Genomic DNA, 23,963 nt, shown 5'->3' with positions numbered 1-23,963 from the left:
CCAGGACTAAGTTCATGGACCTCAAACCCTGGACTCCTGACACATGCCCTGCTCCATCATGCCACACTTGCCAGGAATGCCTGAATCTTTTCACCAAACCCTTCCTTTTTGCTCAACTCTGAAAATTTCTGGCCAGATCTGCTTGTCAGTTTCTCTAGAGGCTTCATGAACTGCCCAGATTGTTGCTTTGATTCTATCAAGTGTGCTTGGTCAGCACACTCCACCTGGTCTGGAGAAGCTCTTCTTTCACCTCTTTTACTTGGTTAGAGACTTCTCCAAAGGTGCCAATTCCTTAACTAAGCTTCTTGCCCTGGACCATTCTTTTTCCTGATTAACATCATCTGCCAACCATTCTGTATTCCAAATGCTGACAATGGCTGCTCCCTATCCTTAAATATGAAGTTCTGGGAGTTCCCATTGTGGCTCAGAGGTAACAAACCTAACTAGGATCCATGAAGATTTGGGTTCAATCCCTGGCTTCTCTCATTGGGTTAAGGATCCAGCGTTGCCGTGAGCTATCATGCAGGTCGAAGACACAGCTTGGATCTGGAGTTGCTGTGGCTGTGGCATAGGCCGGCAGCTGCAGCTCCAATTCAACCCCTAGCCTGGGAACTTCCATATGCTGCAGCCATAAAAAGATTAAAAAAATAAAAAGTGTTTAAAGAGTTGGAAGAAAAGGAGCAAAAGAATAACATCAGATGCTTGCTTTGAAGTGAGTGCTTCATATAGTTCATTTCATCCTCTCATCTACTCTATGGAATTGGTATTATTATCATATTATGAAGAAAAAAAAAGAAAAGAATGGAGAGGTTAGGAAACTTGCCCAAAAGATACACAGCTAATTAGTACTGGAATCAATCAAGATATAAATCCAGAGTTCCCAGTGGGGCTCAGCAGGTTAAGAACTCAACATAGTGTGCATAAGGATGCAAATTTGATCTCTGGCCTTAATAATGGCCTGATGTTGCCACAAGCTGTGGTGTAAGTCACAGATGTAACTCGGATCCAGCATTGCTGTGGCTGTGGTGTTATCAGGTCTGTCCACTTAATGACCCAGAAGGTTTTTTCTGGGCTTCCTGGTAATGAGCTACCTGCACCTAGTGCTTCCCCATAGTGGGAGCAGCTGGGCATGGCCTCAATTCGTGCATAATATCCCAATACTATCAACATGGGAATGCAACTCCTCAAAACAGGTGGTGCCCAAGTCCAGACTTTTTCTCCTCTATTTACAAGGACACTCTCATGTCTGCCCTATGAAAAAAAAGAGTGATGTTGAGGGTAGGGTCCCATTTTCTAGAGAACAAAGATGGTGGGTCAATCTAGCCCCAATACATCTCTCTGCAGGATGATATGGCCTTGCTGGTTTGTTTCACAAACCTCCTTGTCCCAACATACTTCAGACTTCCTATTGATTGGACCATGGGTGGCTAACTAACCTAAGAGTAGTCAGTCCATACTTTGCTCACTAGCTGAAAATTATAGCCTGGAGTAAAAAGATGGATGTATCAATGAGATTCTTCCTTTTAGGGAAATAGATAGGGAGTACCAAAAGGCCTGGCCATTTAACAGCAGGAGCAGTTGCTGGAAGAGTGTCAAAAAATGGAGTAAGAGTGATAGGAGCTCATGCCACGTGCAAGAGAAGCTAAGAGGGAACTGGGAAAAGGAGGGTGGGCCAGAGTGCAGAGAAGCAAACCTCAAGAAAAAGGAAGTAAGAGAATAGCTAAACTCCAGAAAGATTTTAGTATTATGTTTATTTTGGGGGAAGGGGATGAGAGGCTTCTAAATCAAGTTTCAGATTCCATTACACATTTCCATCATTCTTTCACTATCCTATCTACCTAGGACTTTAAGTTACATGAGTGGATTTTTGTTCCTTGTTCTTTGTAAGCCTTTAAAGAAGCTATGGTAGCTACTGTTTGGGGCTTTCCTCCAACCCTGACATTGTAACACATTCTCATTCCTGGCCACAAAGAAGGAAGGTGGACATGTCCAGTAGACTTTTGGACATAAAAGGCTGAAATTTGGGTGAGAGTTTCATTGGAAAGAAAGATTTTAAGTCATTATCATATAGAAAAAAACAAGGAAATAATTTTTATAGAGCACTTTCAACATATTAGGTATTGTGGCATGTTATATGTTTATCAGTTAATTTTTACAATAACATATCTAGAGATTTTGACATGAGGAAACTGAGGCTTAGAGAGTTTAATTGACTACACAACCACACAGTGGGTACGAATCAGAGCTGGGATCCCATTCCAGGAGAGGATCTGTCTACAAAGCCCTCCCTCCAGCCAAGCTTCGTGGGCTCCCACCCAGTTCATGGTAGAGATCAGAGACTGGAACTCCAGGCCACTCTGACTCTTGAGAAGGGGAGCTAGTGACAAAAAAGCCAAAGCCAGAGGAGTAAAAACCCCAACTACCCTAGTGCTCTGGTAGGCGGTAAGTATTTTAAAAAGCAAAAGGTAGCCAGCAATGAAATAGGTCAAAAACGTCATGGAGGAAAAGGAGCGAACTCGATTTGGGAAGTAGAAGCTCAAGTGCGACTCTGGTGAGAAGCGAGTTCTGCTGGTGCTGAAAGCAGAAGCCAAGTTTTATTGAGCACACACGTTCATAAGAATTGAGTGAGTGAGGAGCGCGAGGAGACTATGGGGACAGAGCAGGTACTACTGGTCTGTCAACGGAAAGGAAGGAGGATGAAACTCAGAATTGGGAGTTCCAAGAAGAAGCAAACATGGTGGGATTAGCATCAGATAGAAGGGGCGACTTTTGAAATAGGAATTAAGGAGGTAAGGTGTCTTAACTGGTATAAGTCTGTGCATATGTGAGAAATTGACGCAATTCAAGTATTTGAGAAGAGGGTAAAATCTGTAAACGTAAAAAAAAGCAAGATGAGCTACAGCACGTCAGAAATTCTTGTACATGTTTTTCAAGCTAATTTGTTATCCTCATTTTACAGAATGGGGACTCCACTTCAGTACCTTGCTCAAAATCCAACTGCAGAGACCTACTCAACCCGGGGTAGTTCTGAGATCAGCCTGCGGGTCTAGGTCATCTGTGAGCAACGCACCCCCGCCCCGGGCGGCGGCCAGGAAGAGCCGGAACTACACTTCCCAAAGTGCCCGGCGGGATGGGGCGGGGCGGGGCGGGGCGGACACAGCCTCCTTCCCAGAAGCAAAAGCGGAAACAAAAGAGTCTCACCGGCGTCCCCGCCCGCATACTGGCGCTGGGGCGCACTCGGAACGGGCAGCGGCTCCCGGAGCGAGCGAGAGAGCAGCAAGCCGGGACCCTCCCGGCTGAGCCAGCCGCATAGCCAGCGAACCGAGTCCGCAACGATCCCACGCCTCCGAGCCCCGAAGCCGTCCCCCACCGGCCAGTGTCCCCGCTGTCCTCCCTGACCCATGGCGCTGAAGCGGATTCAGAAAGTGAGTGCCGGGGCCCGGTCTGGGGCGGGGGCTTCAGCCCCCTGCCCACGCTGAGCCCGGCGGTGGTCTGAGAGTTGTGCCTGGAGGGAACGTGAAAGAAGGATGGGCCGGGGCGGGAACCAGGGGCCAGGGATGCTGGCGGGGCCAGCGGGCACCCGACAGGTGAGGTGGGAGCAGCGGCAGGTCCCGGGCGCTGGAGGTGCTGGGAGGCAGGGGGCCCGCCGTGCGCTCTCTCAGGACCTGCGCCCGGAGCCCCGGCCGGAGATCGTTTCGGTCTCCAGACCTTCCCGAAATCTGTGCTTCTCGGTCGCGCCTGAATTTTGTCCTATACCGGGCGAGTTTTGGCCCTTGTCATGCTGCTTTCTTCAAGCTGTTTCTTAAGCCCGTTCTCTTTTATGTTCTTGTCTCCCTGGACTCCCGGGGAGGGCAAGGAAGGTGTGGTGGGCCTGCAGCCTTCCTCCGCGGAGCCCTTGGATTTGTTCTTTCTCTCCTCTGAGGTTGGCTCTTGCTCAGATGCCCGAATGGGCTGGAAAAGCCTGTTTGGGGCCGAGAAGCCTCCTGCCCCTTCTATTTTGGTCCCTCTGCTGCTGCCACTTCAGGTCACATAGCTGTAGTGAAAACATAGTTGCTGATACACAGCAAGATGACCTCCTGGCTGTGATTCATGGCAAGTCAAGCCAAGCAGGTTTTTTTTACCCCTCATGATAAACTTAGGTGTAAAGTTTGAGACACAACAGAAACTGCCACAAATTTAATTGTTTGATGTTTTGACACATGGGTATAGAATGAGGAAGAAATGTGTACGTTCATTAAAGAAATGTTTGTCTATCCCAAACGCAGTGTAAGGTATTGTCTTCTCTTGCATAGTATCTATTGCTACTGTCTCTACATGAACATCTTACAAAATTGGGTTGGGGCATTTTCTTTCTGTTCACTTTTACTTCTTGTTAGGTGATTTGGTCTGTTCACTGACACAAGTTTTAGGTTTTATTGGTATGTTTCATGTGGAGAACATTGAGAATTTGTTATTTTAATGGGAGTTAGGTTCAGCAAGTTAAGCCAACAATGGACAGTATGTTTTGTAAAGGATTTCAGAAGAAATCCTACCGAAAAAATTTATCAACCTTTTCAGGCATGAATCAAAAGAACAGTGATAGAGATGTTTTCTTAGTCACCATTGGTGGCATCTTCTGGTACAGAGGACAGCAACTTTCTAGAACCAGCCAATTTTGGGGGGGGAGAGTCAAATACTAAATCTGTGGAATATTGTTAATTTTTGTACTTTTTAAAGTTCCTCTCGCTATAAAGCCCATAGCTAATGATCAGCATTTATTGATTAGTATGTTTTCTGGTTTGAAGATAATGCAGTTACACATTTTTTTTTAATAGATAATTCTAATCTGAAGCCTCACTCAGCATCTTTGCCATGCCTTGTGTACTTATTAATGATGATGTAATATTGGCTCTCATTTGAAGTAAACCACACACATTTTTCCAAGTAAGTCTTAAAAATTACATTTTCTTCTTCTCTAGTTGTGAGAATTTTTTACAAAGCTTTACACATATAATAGCTTTTAAGTAGTGTAGAATTTGTCCACAGTAGACAAAGGAAATTGTCATTATTTGTAAATATACTGGGCAACTATCAATCACCATGCTGAGCCAGTATATTTGATTTGTATTTATAATATGGCATATACCCAAATCATATTTTCAGCTCTTAGTTTGTAACAGAGTTGTCTGGTTAAGAAAATATTCTTACGTAGAATTGATGTCAGATCTGTAACAAATTGATAGTTTGGGGAGGAGATTTGGGGTCACATAACATCCCATCTCTATGTGTCAGTCTTTGGCTTTCCTTCTCTGTTGTCAGAAAAGTTGACTTGCATAAATCTCTCTTCCATGTTCAAACAATTCCCTCAAACTTTAGAAGGTATTTGTTTTGATTCCCCACTTTTCCTCTTGCCTTACCTACCCCCTTGATTAAAAAAGAATTCCAGAGAATGTGTGCTGTTTGCCATATGAACACTTACAAAGCCCTATTTGATAGCATCATTATACAGATTCTCTTTGAATTTTGCATGCTTCAACAAAAGAAAATGCATAGTAATGTTTGGCCTTTCTTTTTAAGTGTATTAAAGGAATACTGTCAGTTGCCTTCCAGGTCCTCTGGGTTGTTATTTTCCTGTACCTGCAGTGGCAGCCTATAGAACTGCAGAACCTCAAAGAACTCTGCAGTAGCAGAGTGGAGTGGAGAGAAGGGGAACAGCTTCTAGGGTAGTGTATCAGAATCACCTCTGAGAGATGTATTGCAGGCTGTCCCCACTGCTGTCCATGACTGCTGTCAGTTGTAGAATCCCTCAGATGGGCTGGGGTGGAAAGAAGGCTGAGAACCACTGACATTCTAGTCTAGTCTCCTTGTTAGTCAGAGGAGTCTGAGGTTTGGAGTGGAGTGCTTTGTCCAAGTTAATCTCTTAAGAAGTGATTTGGCATATTTGAGAATGTTAAAAAGTTCATGATTTCACATTTCTTCACTTCATATGAAAAGATTAAGGATGGTTGAATTAAAATTGTATGAATATACAAAGCATGTGGAGATGAGTGCTTAAAATATATTTTTATGCTAGAGTACGGTAAATGATTTAATACTCTAATTTAGACATCCAGTGCCAGTTTTTACATTTCAGCTCATAAATTTACACACTCATGCCCTATTTTTAGATACAGTGGAAGATGTTATCATAGTCACCTAAATCACTAAAGGGAAGAAATTTGAGCAAAGTCTAAGGAAAGATAACTAAGGCATGTCTGAAAAAAGAGGGCAGTTTTCAGCTGGGCATTTGCTATTTTCTAGAATTAGTTTTGAATGTTTCTTCTGTTAATACTGTTTTCAAGCCTTGGTAAATTTTTTGGAAATCATTTTTTATTTATTTATTATTATTTTTTTTTTATTTTTTTGTCTTTTTGCCATTTCTTGGGCCGCTCCTGCGGCATATGGAGGTTCCCAGGCTAGGGGTCGAATTGGAGCTGTAGCTGCCAGCCTACGCCAGAGCCACAGCAACGCAGGATCCAAGCCGCGTCTGTGACCTACACCACCGCTCACGGCAATGCCGGAAGCTTGACCCACTGAGCAAGGGCAGGGACCGAACCCGCAACCTCATGGTTCCTAGTCGGATTCGTTAACCACTGCGCCACGACGGGAACTCCGAAAATCATTTTTTAAATTACAGATGTTATATCACAATACTGAATGTTTTGAAAACTGGAAAGTTAAAAAAAAAAAAAGGAAATTTAACACAATCGTCATCGTCTGAGTGTATTTATATTTCCCTCTAGATTTTATTTGATAAAGAAATTGAAGTACTAATCACAATACTAAATGATGTGATCTATCTTGAAAAATTAAACAAAAGAGTTTTGTTTTACAAATATAGCAACACAGATGGCTATTCCTTAGTGTATAGTTTTGTCCCCCAAATGGAATATTTAATAGTCAATTTAACTTAAAACGTATTTGTAAATTAAAATACAACATAATGGGAGTTCCATTCTGGTGCAGCACATTAAGGTTCCGGTCACTGCAGTTTCCTAGCCTGGAAACTTCCACATGCCTCGAGTGCAGAAAAAAAAAGAAAGAAAGAAAAAGAAACAACAAATTCATTTTAAGCTGCTGAATTTTTGGATTTGTACAATTCCACATTAGACTGACTGTTTATGTCAGTCTAAAAATCCTGAGGATACTTCAAAAACAAACCAAAAAAACCCCAGCCCTTTGTGGAGAGAGCATCAAATGGGAGAAGAGAAGCAGCTCTGGTTTCTGTTTCCAGTTCTGTGACTTACTAGCTTGTTTCCTTATCCATGTAGTGACACTGCTGATAACTACAACCATCACGTATAATACATAATGGTAACTCTGTGCTAGACACTGTATTAAGTTCATGACACATATTCCTTTATTTAATCATTAGTAGACCTAAGAGGTAGAAATGATTATTATCCCAATTTTACAGATGATGAAACTAAGGCACAAAGATGTTGAGTAATGTACTCAGAATCACATAAGTAGTATGTGGCAGCACTAAGAAGTCCATACCAGGCAGTTGACTCCGGAGTCCCTGTTAACTATTTCAGTATATACAGATAGATTCACATCATATCTCTTGTACTTAATGAAAGACATAGAGTCAGATGAGTCTATGGATGTGAGTGTTTTGCAAACTGGAATGTTCTATACAAATGTAAAGTGGTATTATTGTAATTAGCCTTGGCACATTTAATCATTTTCACTGACACATCACTCAGTGTGTTGATTATGCATTATAAATTTCTGCTCTAAAGTAATGTGCACTGGATCAGTTAATGTGGTAAAATAATAATACAACGTTGTTCGTCTTTGTTGCATCACTTAAAATTTTTCTCCTCCAAGAAGATTTAGAAAAACTGGTTATAATTCATAAATGTTCTGTCAAAAGTATTATTTCATTTTGAAGTTTTCATTTGAGGAAATGGTTTATGAATTGATCTAGCCATTTAGTTCCTATAATGACTTTGAGTAGTAGTCAGCAGTTCAAATTGCATGGATATGTTAGAAAAACTTTCAGATTACAAGAGTACAAGGCTACAGGTGCCTTCAGTAAAAAAGGATATAACTTTTTAAAGAGTTTTAAAAGGAAGGAGCGTGATAATGTGGTTCTTGGTAGATAAATAGATGGTTTGCCTTGAGATGAAAGTGTTCTTTTTTTAAAGAGCCACTGTATGAATTTTCTGCTTTTGAATCTTGGTAATTAAGCTCAATCTTCCTTTTGCCCATAGTATCATGATTTTTCTTTCTTTATCACAACAAAGTTATAAAAAGACAAGATAACCTATTCTGGTTTAAAAATTCTGAGGTTCCTTCTCTGTGGAAATAAAGAGCATAGATCTAAATAAGGTTGTTTGTGCCTATTTCAGGAAGCCCAGCACATATAATAAAACCAAACTTAGCAGGATGTGGGATTGCCTCCAGCCAAGCAGAGTAGCATCCTTACTCTTTTTAGTTCCCTGAAATACATGTAGAAAACATGTTTAATGAGCATCACTAATCAAAATGATCAGCCTAATACTTTCTGTCAAATGGAGTTAATGATTATCTAGCATGTATCAGCACCACCCACCCCTTTTTTCAAGAGTGGATGAACTGATATTATATTTAATTAAAAACCAGCATCGACATTTTTGTCCTCTCTCTGAACCCTGTATGCTAGATTGAAAGATACTGGAATATAGTATAACTCACATTTGCAGGGTTTCGGAGTTGGAGGGGTCTTTAGGCTACCTCAGAATAAATGAAGGCTAAACAGGATCTATTTTGGGTCTGTTTTGGTCTGGATGGCCTCAGAGTAGCTGAGGGTTTTCTTCTGGATTTAATTTGGTTCTGGTATGAAGCTGTGAAGGTTCATTTACCCCCGCATTAGACAGTGTAAGAGGCTCCTATTCAGGAGTTGTCCTTAGTTGGGGGAGGAAACCATCCTGAAACACCCTGTCTGGTGCTGCCCATTGGATCTCCGCCATGCTCTGCAGCTTCCTGTCTTAACTCTTTCTGGATGTTCCCCCCCACTGTTCTCTATTCACATCATCCTGTTTGTGTGGCTCTTCTCCTTCCCTGACAGCACATTGCCTGTTAGATTCCTAGTCTCCTTGCAAATTTAGAAGAGCCTTTCTAATAGCAGTGAGGTGGGGTGTGGGGGAAGAGATGGGTCCCTCACCTTAAACTTAGCAGTAAAATTAACCTGATGGTTCTCACTCCAAGTGGCCACTGCCTTTGGTGAGCAGTTTGGATTGCTCTAGAGGGAAGCCCTCAGACTGGGTGCCCTGTACTCGTTGTTTTTCCCTATACCAGGAAAACTCTTGCTTCCCCCAAGTTTTGTTGCATTGTGTTTTCATTTTCATTTAGTTAAAATTATTTCCTAATTTCCTTTTTGATTTTTTTGATCCTTTGGTTATTTAGAGGTATATTATTTATTTTCCAAATAATTGGAATTTTACAGAGCTTTTTTTTTTATTCTTGATTTCTAATTATTTGTATTGAGATCAGGAGAATAAGTGTTATAATTTGACTCCTTTAAAATTTTTGAGACTTCTTTTATGGCCCAAAATGTTGTCTGAATTTTTTACTTATTTAAGCAGTAATAAAACCCTTCTGGTGTTACACATAGCTTTTCAATGAACAGTGTTTAATCATTTCTGGTCTTCATTTTGCCAGTGTCTGGTTGGAATCTATGGAACCTAAGCTATGTCTAAGGAATGAGTGCTAAACTAAGGTTTACACCTTCCCAGTGTCTTCTCCCACTTTTGTGAGCTTTCAGAACAGGGGTGACAGAATCAGTTGAGAGGATTACAAACCGCATTTCAAAAAATGAAATAGGAGTTCTCTTCATGCCTCAGCGGAAGTGAATCTGACTAGCATTCATGAGGACACCGCTTTGATCTTTGGCCTTGCTCAGTGGGTTAAGAATCCAGTGTTGCCATGACCTGTGGTGTAGGTTGCAGATTCGGCTCCAATCTGACATTGCTGTGGCTGTAGCATAGGCCGGCAGCTACAGCTCGGATTCAGCTCCTAGCCTGGGAACCTCCATATGCCGCAAGTGCGGCCCTAAAAAGATGAAAAAAAAAAAAAAAAGAAATAGAAAATATTAATGCTTTGGTATGGTAATGGTGGTGTTGTTTCATGAAACCTTTGTTTTAGTTATCATGTGTGTTCCCGCGTGTGCGTGTGCGTGTGTGTGTGTGTGTGTATTTATTAGGTTGTGGTGTATGCTGTTTTTCTTGTTATGAATTACTTTAAGGAAAATTTGGAAATCATTGTTCCATAGCATAAACTCTTTAGGTAAAATCAGTATTGTCAAAAATACATGCCATATTCATACAAATACACATATATGTATATACATGTATATATAGAGGAAGCAAATGAACATGTATCCTCACATACAAACACACATACACATATAGATAACACACACAATGTAAAATATTCTAGTCTTGGAAACATTTCTCTCTTTTTTTTCCCCCCAAAGCAAACTTAATGATAATTTTACTATGGATTACTCATGGAGATTTGCTAAGAGAGATCTAAAAATTAGATGCATCCAGCTTCATCTGTGCATTGCTTTGGGTTTTTTACCTTTTTTTTTTTAAGTTCTATTGAATTATAGTTGATTTACAATGCTGTGATAATTTCTGCAGTACAACAAAGCGATTCAGTTATGCATATACACATACCAGAAAACGTTTCTATTTGATGCCAACTGTCAATGCTCATTGTTTTCTACTACAAGTAGCAGCATTTTATAGATATTGATGTACAACTGCAATATTCAAGAATAATACTAGATGATACTAAGAGAGATTAATTTATTATTCAAATACTTATTGAGTGCCTACTCTATGCCAGTTATTAGGGATAGAGGTGTAGGAAGGTAAATTTGGTAAATATTGGTAGATAGGTTTGTGTTTTAAGTAGGTTTTGAGAAGTAGGCTGCTAGCTTTTTTTCTTTCTCCCTGAATCACTATCTTTCTTGATTACTATGAAATAAATAGTAACTTTTGATAATGTAGCAATTAAAATGCTTTGTTGCATGTTCCATAGTGTGACAATTCTATTATGTATTTGAAAAGTTGTATATAATCTCCTATCATGTTTTTCTTGCCTCTCAAGTGTCTTGCCTCTCAGAGCTTATGAAATAGTATTCATTTCTAACCTTTTATAAGGTATAAGTCTCCTGGGGAAAAATAATAAGAATTTCTTTTCATTTCTTCACTCATCACACTTTTGTTTCTCTTGAGCATGGCTGAAAATGTGCAAATGGCCTTAATTCAGTACTGGGGCATTGTTGGCTCCAATGTCAGTTGAGAATAATGTGCTCTAGTTATTGCAGCCTTGAGGTGAGTATTGTTTTGGGGTGGGAAGAGTGCTGAAGTGCGAGTCAGATGGTCTGTGTCTTTGTCCTAGCTCTGGCTTTGTGACCTTGACCAAGAAACTCAGTCTTTATTTTCTTTATCTAGAAACTTAATGAGTTGAATTAGATAACTTCTGGGTCTTTTCTGATTTATAATATTGGACATTCCTAAATAATGTCATTTACCAGATTCTTTTGGTTCAGCAAACAGCAAAAATAGTCACAAAAATAAATATTGCGCAGTGGCATTGTGTTCTACTGCTATGTGAAACTTAAAGTTCTATTTATTTTAAATTGTCAGAATTGAAATAAATGTGGGCATCTTAACATATAATATGAAATTAATGAGTCTCTAAAGATGTATTGCTTTTGATTAAAGAGTGTTTATTTGTGATGCAAATAAGATGTATCTCTGTTTTTGTACTAGTAACATAATGTGCTTTTCTAATTCCATTTAACACCTTTCTGTTTCACAGGTATCTTTTCTACTTTAGAGATTATTTTGTCCACATATTTAGACAACTGCCTTATATGTAGATTTTTTTAGATTCAAGTTAACACATTTATGGAGTACCTTATGTATATAAAGCATATACAAAAATGTAATAAGGAGATATATAGAAAAATAAGATATAACCAGCATTATCTAAGAAACTTAAAACTATTAAGGGTATGAGATGTACCATAACAACTGGGTAGACTTAGGAAAATACTAAAAGGAAGGTACAACATACTTGAGCAGGAAGAGAGTCAAAGGTGGGAGAGACCAAATCTATTTAGGGAAAATCAGCAAAAAAGTCTATGGAGAAGATGGATATAAGTTTGGAAGAATGGGAAGCATTTTGAAAGGCAGGGAAGCCAGGTTCATAGGGGAGCTACAGAAATGAAGGCACTGGAAAGTGCATGGCTAATTTGGAAAGGAACAGATAGTCCGGCTTTGGGGAGCATTCAGAAAACAGTAGACCATAAAAGTTCATCCTGTGGAGGGCCTTGAAGACCCATACTGAGAAATGTATATTTAATGTAGAAGTTGGGAGTTCCCGCCCTGCTCAGTGGTTAACGAACCCGACTCATATCCCTGAGGATGTGGGTTCGATCCCTGGCCTCACTTGGTGAGTTTAGGATCCAGTGTTGTCACGAGCTGTGGTGTAGGGAGCAGACACAGCTCGGATTTGGCATTGCTGTGGCTGTGGTGTAGGCCAGCAGCTACATCTCCGATTCATCCCCTAGCCTGGGAACCTCCATATGCCATGGGTGCAGCACCCCCCCACACACAAAAAAAGACAAAAAAAGTAAATGAATAATATAGAGTTGGGAGCCACTGAAGGTTTTCAAGTAAGGAAATAACATTATTAATCCTGTTGCTGGGTATACATTCTTGCCCTCATAGCACGTGAGATACTTTATCGTTTCTAATTATAGACTTGTTGTATGTCATGAAAAGGGAAGTACAGAGTGCCATAGGAATATGGTAGGGACCCTTTGGAGGGTTTGAGGAAAGCTGCTTTAAGGAAATGATGTTTAAGATGAGACATGAAAATAAAAGTAAAGCAAATGAGGTGAATGAGTGTGTGTGGTAGTGGGTGGTGATTAGAAGTCTTCTATCTAAAGGGAAATCCTGTTTGAAACTAGAGGCAAGATAGATTTTGGGGAATTGAAAGTCATTATGACTGGTGGAGAGAGCATGGGGAGGAAGGTGGTTGCACACACAGGTTAGAGAGGACTCAGATTCTGGAAGCCGTTTTAGAGATTTATAAATCTTCTATTAAGGCTAATGAAAAACATTGAAAAGGTTTGACATGGTTCTTTAAGAAGTTTTTTTTTTTTTTTTTTTTTTTTTTGGCTGCCTCTGCAGCATGTGGAAGTTCCCAGGCCAGGGATCAAACCCTTGCCACCTCAGTGGCCCAAGCTGCTGCAGTGACAATGCTGGATCCTTAACTCATAACAAGAGAAATGGTAAGACAATATGTCAGTTAAGACAGCAGTGCACTTGTTCAGGTGAGATCCAAGAGTCTAAGCTAGCATGGTGGCAGTGGACATTCAGATAGAAGGGTATGTAATAAAAATTATAAGGTGTGTACCACCTGGCTTTTTTGAGTTGGTGTAACCCACCAAACCTACCCCTGCTTGGCCCATCAGGTCATATGTCTAAGGCTCAGTAGTCTGGGCAGTATCTTCAGACTCTATCTATTGCCCAGTCTGTTCTCAGGTTCTTTTTTTTTTTTTTTTTTTGTCTTTTTGCCATTTCTTGGGCCACTCCCGTGGCATATGGAGATTCCCAGGCTAGGGGTCCAATCGGAGGTGTAGCCACCGGCCTATGCCAGAGCCACAGCAACACGGGATCCGAGCCGAGTCTGCGACCTACACCACAGCTCACGGCAACGCCAGATCGTTAACCCACTGAGCAAGGGCAGGGACCGAACCCGCAACCTCATGGTTCCTAGTCGGATTCGTTAACCACTGCGCCATGACGGGAACTCCTCAGATTCTTGAATAGTGTCTCCCTGGTTCCAACCTTTGGTTTCTTATCCTGAAATGTCCTTCCTTTGGCTTTTCTCAGGCTCTTCTGCCCTTTGGATCTGTTTTTCTGTATAATGGGCCTCCTCCTGGGATCCTTTCAGTGGGAGAATATGGACTGAAGGATAATCTGAACAACTTGGTACTGATTAATGTAGTGGGTAGGAGGGTGGGGTGGGACATGAAGGGAAGAAGGAATCATGATGATCCCAACTTTAGAGTCAGGTTCCTGGAATAAGCGCTTTTTTACTATAATACTTAATAAAGTAAAAAAAAAACCTTTATCAGTTAGACTCAAATATAGTCTTTATTGGGAGTTCCCTTTGTGGCTCAGCAGGTTACGAACTCGACTAGTATCCATAAGGATGGGGGTTCAATACCTGGCCTTGCTGAGTGGGTTAAGGATCTGGTATTGACGTGAGCTGTGATGTAGGTCGCAAACAAGGCTCAGATCCCGCATTGCTGTGGCTGTAGCATAGGCTAGCACCTGCAGCTCTAATTCAACCCCTAGCCTGGGAACTTCCATATTCCTCAGGCACGCCCCTAAAAGGCAAAAATGTGTGCGCGTGTGTAGTCTTTTTTGGGATACCTTGGAGTTGTCTAAGATATAATTTTATTTATGTAATTCCCACAAAGGAAATGTTACATATAAAAGGAAGTGATCAAGAATCTTCTCTTTAGGAGTTCCCGTAGTGGCGCAGCAGAAACAAATCCCACTAGGAACCAAGAGGTTGTGGGTTTGATCCCCGGCTTCCCTCAATGGGTTAAGGATCCAGCATTGCCGTGAGCTGTGGTGTAGGTTACAGACGTGGCTCGGATCTGGCATTGCTGACAGCCATAGCTCCAATTCCACCCCTAGCCTGGGAACCTCCATATGCCTTGGGTGCGACCCTAAAAAGCAGACACAAAAAAAATCTTCTCTTTAAAAGGAAACCATGTTTTAAACTAGAGTCAAGATAGCATTTTGGGAAATTGAAAATAATTACATTACAGCTGCTGTAGAGAGCACTGGAGGAAAGTGGTTACAGATCTGAGACATTGAGTGTAATGTCCCTAATCCTGACTTTAAACATTTATTCTAAATTGTGATCTTTACAGTTCAGATTCAATAAATATTACTTTGATGTGGCCAAGTCAGTAGTGTCATTGCTTTCTTTGTTTTCTTCCTTTTGTGTGAAATTTGGCTGCATTATCATTATTTTTAACAAACAGTCTTTGCCAGAGATACCTGATCTAAAGAGACAGCAAAGCAGCCAGAACCAGTTTATTGAAGTAAATTTGGTTCCTATAACTTAATTAATTGGATGTTGTCAGCATTTAAGAGTCTTCCAGAAAGAATCTTCATGGTTTAAAATAAAGATGTTATTTAATTCAAGAGTTTAGAGAGGTTCTGTATTCAGAGACATTTCTGAGAATTGTTTGACATCTCCCTATTGAAATAGCTCTAGTCAACTGGATAAGGAGATCAGAGTCTGAACTGTAAGCCCATGAAATGTTTATTTACAGACAAACCAAATATAGCTCGTATATCCCTTTAGAGACAACATCAAAAATGCAGTCCAGTAAGAATCACTGTCTTGTTTTAAGAGTGTTGAAACAAAGATGCTTGTGTCACGTTAATTAATTGCCAGTTGAGCCAGAATTTTTGAAATAATGCTTTCATATGCTTTGGATTCAGTAATTTAGATTTTAGACTGTAAATCAGTCCCTATGCATGGGCTGCTTAATATCCTTTACAGACACCCAGTGGGGTATATATTGTATCTGTTATGGAGATTTAGACCTTCTGAATGTTGAAACTAGAGAACAACAAAGCATTTTCAGTCTGGTCAGCACAATTTTTTAGAGAATATTTACTGCATGGTGTCATATTAAGCCTGATGGTAAATAAGGCAACTCTAACTTGTTAGCTTTCCTTCTCCACTGTTGAGATTGTGCTGTGACCCTTCTGGGAGCTGAGAGATTAATGCAGGCCTCTCTTCTCTTACATTCCCTTCTTTGTTTCCTTTTTTATTTGTTTACTTTCTTTGAATTAGGCTGCCTCATCTACTTTTAGATTTTAAGTCCCCTAGAGGCAGGGACTGTGTCTAGGTTGGTTTTATAGAGAACACTCAGCATATTGTGGAGGTGTTATAAACATGCCATCTGTGCCAATTTAAAATTCAGTTTGAGGCCTCTCAGTACTTTTCTTTGTGTCTAGATGGCTATAGAAATCTGAACTAGAATAGAGATCCTTAGCCATGTAAGGCTGTATAAATCCATTAAGTACATGTTTTTGTGGACTCATAGTGCTTTTATAGTGCCAGTCATAATATAGGGACAGTATCTTGTAATCTGCCTTTCATTACTATGTCTTATATTTTTATTTTGAAATTTAAATATCCTAAATAGTTTTTTACTTGCGTTTCAATTGTATTAGGATAGAAAGTTGCTTCACTAACAAAGACTACTTTAGCTTGGGGCATACTTTCACCAGTTTTTTATGATATTTATTGCATGGTCTGTGTTTAAGATTGGTTTGTTTTAAGCTCACTTTGTCTCAAAGGAGCAAACGGAAATTGAAATGATGTATTTCAATTTTAGATTTAAAAAGCCACTGGAAATGAAATTGAAAGATACACAAAATATATGTATACACACAGTGTGTTCTTTTCGTATATGGATTTATAGCTTGTCTCATTATCTGATAGCCATCTTTCACATTATATGATTTCTTTATATATCACTGGCAGTAGAATTGCAGGGTCATTGAATATTCCTCTGTTCACCTTTCGTAGTTACTGTCAGACTTTTCTTCTTCCACCAGTGGCACATGAGAGTTCCAGTTGCTTCGCTTCATTGCCAACATTTTGTACTTCCTTTTTTATTTTAACTTTTATTTTGGAGTTGTAGCGACATGGCATTTTGGTTTTGATTTGCATTTCAGTAATGACTAATGGAGCTGAGCCCTTCCCCATGTGCATATTGACCATTTGGATAGCCTCTTTTGTAAAGTGCTTATTCAAGTCTGCCTTTGAAAAATGGATCCGTGAGTTCCCATCGTGGCACAGCGGGAATGAATCTGACTAGGAACCATGAGGTTGCAGATTCCATCCCTGGCCTTGCTTAGTGGGTCAGGGATCTGGTGTTGCCACGAGCTGTGGTGTAGGTCGCAGATGCGGCTTGGATCCTGCGTTGCTATGGCTATGGTGTAGGCCAGCAGCTGTAGCTCCACTTAGACCCCTAGACTGAGAACCTCCGCATGCCACGGGTGTGGCTATAAAAAGCATAAAAAAAAAAAGAACGAACGAAAGATGAATCCATGGGATTTTTTTTAAAACATATTCTGGATGTGAGCCTTTTGTCAGATACATGTATTGCAAATATCTTCTATTTTATGGCTTACCTTTTCACACTTTTAATGTGTCTTCTCTGTGTACAGATAGATGTTCTTCTCTTTTTTTTTTCAAGGGCCACACCCGCAGCATGTGGAAGTTCCCAGGCTGGGGGTTGAATCGGAGTTACAGCTGCCAGCCTCCACCACAGCCGCAGCAGTGCCGGATCACTGAACCACTGAGCAAGGCCAGAAATCGGACCTGCATCCTCATGGATACTAGTCAGATTTGTTTCTGCTGTGCCACAAAGGGAACTCCCAGATAGATGTTCTTGATTTTAATCAAATCCAGATTTTCTCTTTTTCACTTATGGTTAATCCTCTTTGTGTCCTATTTAAGAAATCTCGAGGTTCTCATTGCTAAAGAACCCGACTAGTATCCATGAGGATGCGGGTTCAATCCCTGGCCCCACTCAGTAGGTTAAGGATATGGCATCTGAGCTGTGGTGTAGGTCACAGATGAGGCTCGGATCCTGAGTTACTGTGGCTGTGGCATAGGCTGGCAGCTGCAGCTCCAATTCAACCCTTAGCCTGGGAACTTCCATATGCCGTGGGTGAGGCCCTAAAAAGACAAAAAATAAAGTGAAATAAAAGTGCTATTTTACCTTTCATAATTTAAACCTCCTATCTATTTAGAATTGATTTTTGTGTATTGTTTGAGGTTAAAGTTCTTTTTTTTTTTTCCTATATAGATACCCTTTAGGAAATAGTTGCTAGGTTGACAAACAGCACCATCTATTGAAAAAAGTTTTCCTTTTCCCTCCACTAGAACGTCACTGTCTTCACTTTTTTTGGAGGGGGGGGGGTCTTTTTAGGGCCGCACCCGCAGCATATGGAGGTTTCCAGGCTAGGGTTGAATCAGAGCTATGGCTGCTGGCCAACACCACAGCCACAGCAATGCCAGATCCAAGCTGCATCTGCAACCTACACCACAGCTCACGGCAGCACCGGATCCTTAACCCACTAAGCACGGCCAGGTATCGAACCTGCATCCTCATGGATGCCCGTCAGATTTGTTAACACTGAGCCATGACAGGAACGCCTCTTCACTTTTAATTTTTGAATTTCAGGTTTGCCCTTCCCCTGCCTCCCATTTTCAGCACATGGATGAAGTAAAGTTAAAATAAGTGCTCATGGTCCCACTCAGATGTCAAACACCGTCACTTTTACTTCTACATGAGAAATGCTGTTTGACCTCAGAAAACTAAATATAGAACTACCATATGACCCAGCAATCCCACTCCTGGGCACATATCTGGACAAAACTTTCATTGAAAAAGATACCTACACCCTTATGTTCATTGCAGCACTATTCACATTAGCCAAGACATGGAAACAACCTAAATGTCCATCAACAGATGAATGGATTAAGAAGATGTATATATACACATATACACACAATGGAATGCTACTCAGCCATAAAAAGAACAAAATAATGTCATTTGCAGCAACATGGATGGAACTAGAGGCTCTTATACTAAGTGAAGTCAGTCAGAAAGAGAAGAACAAATACCATATGATATCACATATTGGAATCTAATATACGGCACACATGAAGCTTTCTACAGAAAAGAAACTCATGGACTTGGAGAACAGACTTGTGGTTGCCAAGGGGGAGGGGGAGGGAGCGGGATGGACTGGGAGTTTGGGGTTAATAGATGCAAACTGTTGCATTTGGAGTGGATAAGCAATGAGATCCTGCTGTGTAGCACAGGAAACTATATCTTGTCACTTGTGGTGGAACATGATGTAGGATAATGTGAGAAAAAATATGTTTATGACTGGGTCACTTAGCTGTATAGCAGAAATTGACAGAACATAGTAAACCAACTATAATGAAAAAAAATAAAAATCTATTAAAAAAAGAAGTAAAAAAAAATGCTGTTTATTCAAATTTGTGATGATATCCTAAGTTGGGTGTGAAGGATATGTTCATTTCTTTTATGTGCAACTTTCTATATTGAAGCTTTGTAGAGCCCTGGGGCACCACTTACATTGAAATCTATGTGAATGGCGCCCCTTGGAGTTGGTGCTCTTGGCACGTGGGGCAAAATGCAGCAGTCCTCAGCGCTGCTTATAATAGCTGGTAAATTTTTAAAAAAAAGAATACCTTTTTCTGTGCTCCAGCAATCCACGTTTTAACAAATGAAGGTTAAGTATTGTGGTGTGCCCCAAGTTTAAAGGGCTAGAGTAAGAAAGAAACTCTTAGGCAATCCATGTGCCTTTTCAGAATTTCCCAGCTCTTGGAACCTTTTTAATGTTTCATATTTAAGTTTATTTTTTTATTTAAAAAGTAGTTTGTGTCAGTTAAGATATTTTATGCCAGTTTCTTTATAGATCATACTTCTGTCCTAGGAGAAATTTTTTTTAGGACTCCCTTGGGTATTCTAAATATCCGTGAACATATTCAGAAGGTGACCCTTGAGGCTTATAGCTACTATTACATGTATTTTCTTGGAGACACAACTACTTTTAAGTTTCTAGGACCTCTTTCCAAATCTGTTAAACTTTTATCTTATGAAGTTACTTTTTTCCACAAAAAATTTTCCTTGAATTTCTTGCCCCGGTTTAATTATCAACAACTGTGCCTGACCAGTGACTTGAGAGGTTTTTATTAGCATCATAGTCCTATACCATTAAAATAAATTTTTAAAACATTAGGAGTGTAGAGTTGGGAGAAGGGTATAAAATCAGAATCATGATCCCTTTAAAAAGGATGTGGAAGTGCTTAATAAACTCCTGCTGTAATTAGTTCATCTGGTTAAACTAAGCTTGGAACAAGTTAAAAAAAAAAAACTTCTGTCCATGCCACAGATTGCAGCTCTGTCCATGGGTAGCTCTGTCATCAAGGATTGCCAGTGTTTAGAAGACAACTTTGAGACTAGGTCGGCTCAGCACTAACCCCTAACTCCTCTTGGAAAAGCAGCCCAAAGCTGTGTCCTGAAAGTAGGTCATCAGCTTCTTAAATAAACAATAAGGATGGAGTATTTAGAGTTTTGAGGTTTTCTAAATCAGAAAAGCCACAACAAAAATGTCTAGTAAGAATATCATACATTCTATAAATTGAAAATAGTAGCAGTGGCATGTGTTTTTGATACCTTAATGATTAATATTCTTTTGAGGTTGATTTCTAGATGTTATTTTATTTAAAAGGCCACCCCATTGTTTTTAAGTGACCTGCACTACTCTCTCTTAACACTTGTTATTAAGATTTTTTATTATATGCAATCTGTACATCTGCTTAAGGGAGTAATTAATTCAGATTGGATTGCCAAGTCTAATCATTTGCATTTCTGAAAAATAGAAATTTCAGATGTCTCTGCTCTCCTGATCACACTATTTCTTAAATTGTATTGTTTAATTCAGACAATATCAAACACCTTATATTGTGGAAGAATCCGTGGATAAAGTGCATAAAAGTCCTAGTTTTAAAATACCATTCTGGTAGAAGAGGGTTTTCTAAAGACCTTCAAGAGGTCTGTGAGGTCAAAATTAATTTCATAATAAAACTAAGATATTATTTGCCTTTTTCATTCTCAGTTTTCTCCTGGGTATACAGTGGAGTTTTCCACTTTAATGATATATGATGTTGTAACATTGAGTGCATGAACAAAAGTGAAAATTTAGCTGTCATTTATAAGCATGACTTTAAGGAGATCTGAACATGTATGAAACAATGCCACTCTATTCCCCACCCCATTTGGACAATTATTAATTACTATGAGGTGAAATTACTGGGTCAGATACCATATGCATTTTTCACTTTCATAGTTATTGCCCTCCAGAAAGTTCTATTTCAGCCTAACACTCTCTTCACCAGCAGTGACATGCTTTATTCCCCATCACAACCATGGATGGAGGTAGTCTAATATGTTGAGAATGGTTTGGTTTGGGTAGTGGCATTATGGGTTTTTGACTATTTCTACATTGCTCTTCCAGTTTTGTTGCCTCCAAAGCACTGTTTTGCTTTGCTTTGCTTTTGTAAGACACACATACAACTTAATTAAAAATGAATAGTTTTAAATGCTTTGTCTTTTGAGATCTTTTACTTTTTTGTTTTTTTTTTTTAGGGCAGCACCCACGGCATATGGAGGTTCCCAGGCTATGGGTCTAGTCAGAGCTGTAGCCACCAGCCTACGCCAGAGCCACAGTCACTCGGGATCTGAGCCATTTCTGCAACCTACACCACAGCTCATGGCAAGGTCAGATCCTTAACCCACTGAGTGAGGCCAGGGATCAAACCCCCAACCTCATGGTTCCTAGTTGGATTCATTTCTGCTGCACCACAACGGGAACTCCTAGACATATATTTTGACAAAGAGATAGAACATTAGAAATTTAGACTCTCCTAGAAAGTCTAAGTAAGATGTGTAAATCTCATCAAAACACTATGTCATTAGTAGTAAGTAATGGTTGATGTGACTGTTAAGAATGTTTGACATGCTGTCAGCTGCCTCTTTCCTATAATAAGTGAGCTTTAAATAGACAGCTTAAGAACCTGGCCTTTGCAGGAGTTCAGTTGTTGGATTTCCTTCTCTCTCTCTCTTACTTGTCCTTAGTCCTAACTTCTAACAAGAGGTTGAATCAAGACACAAAAATATAGCTACAAGATAATGAGTATTTTACTTTACTATTTTGAAGGGATTTGAAAGAATAGTCTGACATTTGAAATTTGAACACAATTTAAGGCTACTGCAAGTAAAATATGATTTGGGGTTTTTAGTAAAGAAATAAATTTGTATTAATGTATATGTGGTTTATTCACACATATATTACTCTGTAAAATATATATGTGCACAAATATTTAAGTTTTTTAAACCACAATTAGAGGCTATCAATTTCCAATTAACTAGATTTCTAGTTAAAATAAGGGGAAAGAAATTCCACTTACCCATTTACGCTAATGTTTAGAAAACTCAACATGATGAATCTTTTCAAAAGCAATCTCCTAAAAGCCCAAATTAGAAAACTGTTAAATAAAGCACAGTCATTCTAAAGTGAGACTATGACTTAGAAACTGCTTCTCCCCCAATCGTTTAAAATGGTTAAATAATTATATTATGCCACTAGAGAATTGGATGGTTGTTATTAATTCCATATTATCTTAATCTTTATTTGAATGCCAGCTCTGTGCTAAATACTGCCGTGCATTTCATATGTGTCATTTCACTTGTTTGTCATAGAAACTGTGGATGAATGTCATAATGCCACCTGGTATTAAAGAAAACTTAGGCTTATAGAGAAAAACAAAGTTTTGCCCAAGATCATGTGGCAAGTGAGCGATGGCATCTGGACTTGAACTTCAAAACCGTGCCTTTTTTTTTTTTTTTTTTTAACCACTATTCTTTTTTTTTTTTTTTTTTGGTCTTTTCTACAGCTGCACCTGTGGCACATGAAGGTTCCCAGATTGGGGGTCTAATTGGATCTGTAGCCGACGGCCTATACCAGAGCCACAGCAACGCAGGATCCAAGCCGCATCTGCAGCCTACACCACAGCTCATGGCAACGCTGGATCCTTAACCCACTGAGTGAGGCCAGGGATCGAACCCGCAACCTCTTGGTTCCTAGTCGGATTTGTTAACCACTGAGCCACGACAGCCACTCCCAATCACTGAAATCTGCCTCTTCATCGTTTAATTGTACCTGTACCAAAGAAGCTGCTAACTCCATTAGTTAATTTTTGTCAGGAAAAGAAGCACAGCACCAGCTGTGGAGGATAAAAACAAAACAAAACGAAAGTGAAAATGAAAGTACCAAGGTATACTGGAAAAGACTGGAAGACTTGGGAAGAGAACTGAGTTTGAGTTTGCACTTGACTCGATTGGTTACTTAGCCAATATATCACTTTCTTAGGACAACCTTTCCCTACCGCATCTTCTTCCTTGTTTGTCTCTGTTAGAACACTGAACTCATTGCTGTAATTACTGTATGGCAGTGATTCTAAGGTGCATATCTTTTTCATTTTAACATTTCTGAAGTCTGGATGTGCCTTAAAATTGTTGGTGTCTTAAAATTTAATTGGCAGCATTTCTTCTTAATTATCAGTACATAAAATAAGGATGTGATTTACAGTCGCTGGCATCTTAGATTTGATGAATGTAGTATTTGTTTACATGTGTTCCTATAAAAATGTTTACATCATTCCCACAGTTTTAAATACCAGGTAGGAGTTCCCCTCGTGCCTCAGTGGAAATGAATCTGACTAGTAACATACACACATATATACCAAATATATTCAGTGATTTTCTGATTTCTAGTCTAATCCTTTTTTAAGCTCCTACCCTGTATGTTTAACTAAATTTTTCCTTGATATCACAGGGATCACAGATTCAGTCTATCAACTTACCAAATCAACATGTTGTTGTCTTTTTTTTTTTGGCCATGCTCACAGCACGTGGAAGTTTCTGGGTCAGGGATTGAACCTCTGCCACAGCAAAGACCTTCGCTGCTGCAGTAACAACACAACACCCAGTCCTTAACCCACTGTGCCAGAAGGGAACTCAACATGTCTTCTAGTATTCCCACTTCTCAGTAAATGGTATATTTGTGAAGCTAGGAAGCTAGCAGATGCAGCCCTAAAAAGCAAAAAAAAAAAAAAAAAAAAAAAAAATTGTTGAAGTCAGATCTGTTTCTTATATACCTAGAACTTATGTAAATTACCTCACATTCAGTAGATACTAAAAAATATTTTGCCTTATGGATGTTAAAGAA

The 23,963-nt window shown here is 39.7% G+C and overlaps 1 protein-coding gene across 4 annotated transcripts in view; it reads left to right on the top strand.

Moving 5' to 3' along the window:
• Positions 1 to 3,170: 3,170 nt before the first annotated feature.
• UBE2D1 (ubiquitin conjugating enzyme E2 D1) overlaps positions 3,171 to 23,963 on the top strand; it is a 34,146-nt gene continuing 13,353 nt past the window's right edge. For 3 of the 4 annotated variants that reach the window (XM_084993312.1, XM_084993311.1, XM_084993310.1), the window contains exon 1: positions 3,171 to 3,425. In XM_084993312.1, the coding sequence (XP_084849438.1) occupies positions 3,402 to 3,425 (24 nt within the window). In that variant the 5' untranslated portion in view covers positions 3,171 to 3,401. The remainder of the gene's footprint in view (positions 3,426 to 23,963) is intronic. The other variant, NM_001078674.1, reaches the window with a different exon arrangement.

Source organism: Sus scrofa, chromosome 14, assembly GCF_054392235.1.
Source record: "Sus scrofa isolate SSC_HxYL_T2T_F1_AM1 chromosome 14, Sscrofa_HxYL_maternal_Yorkshire_Landrace_v2.0, whole genome shotgun sequence".
Classification (NCBI taxonomy): Eukaryota; Metazoa; Chordata; class Mammalia; order Artiodactyla; family Suidae; genus Sus; species Sus scrofa.
The sequence above is the reverse complement of the archived record's forward strand: the minus strand, read 5'-3'. Positions and strand labels throughout refer to the sequence as shown.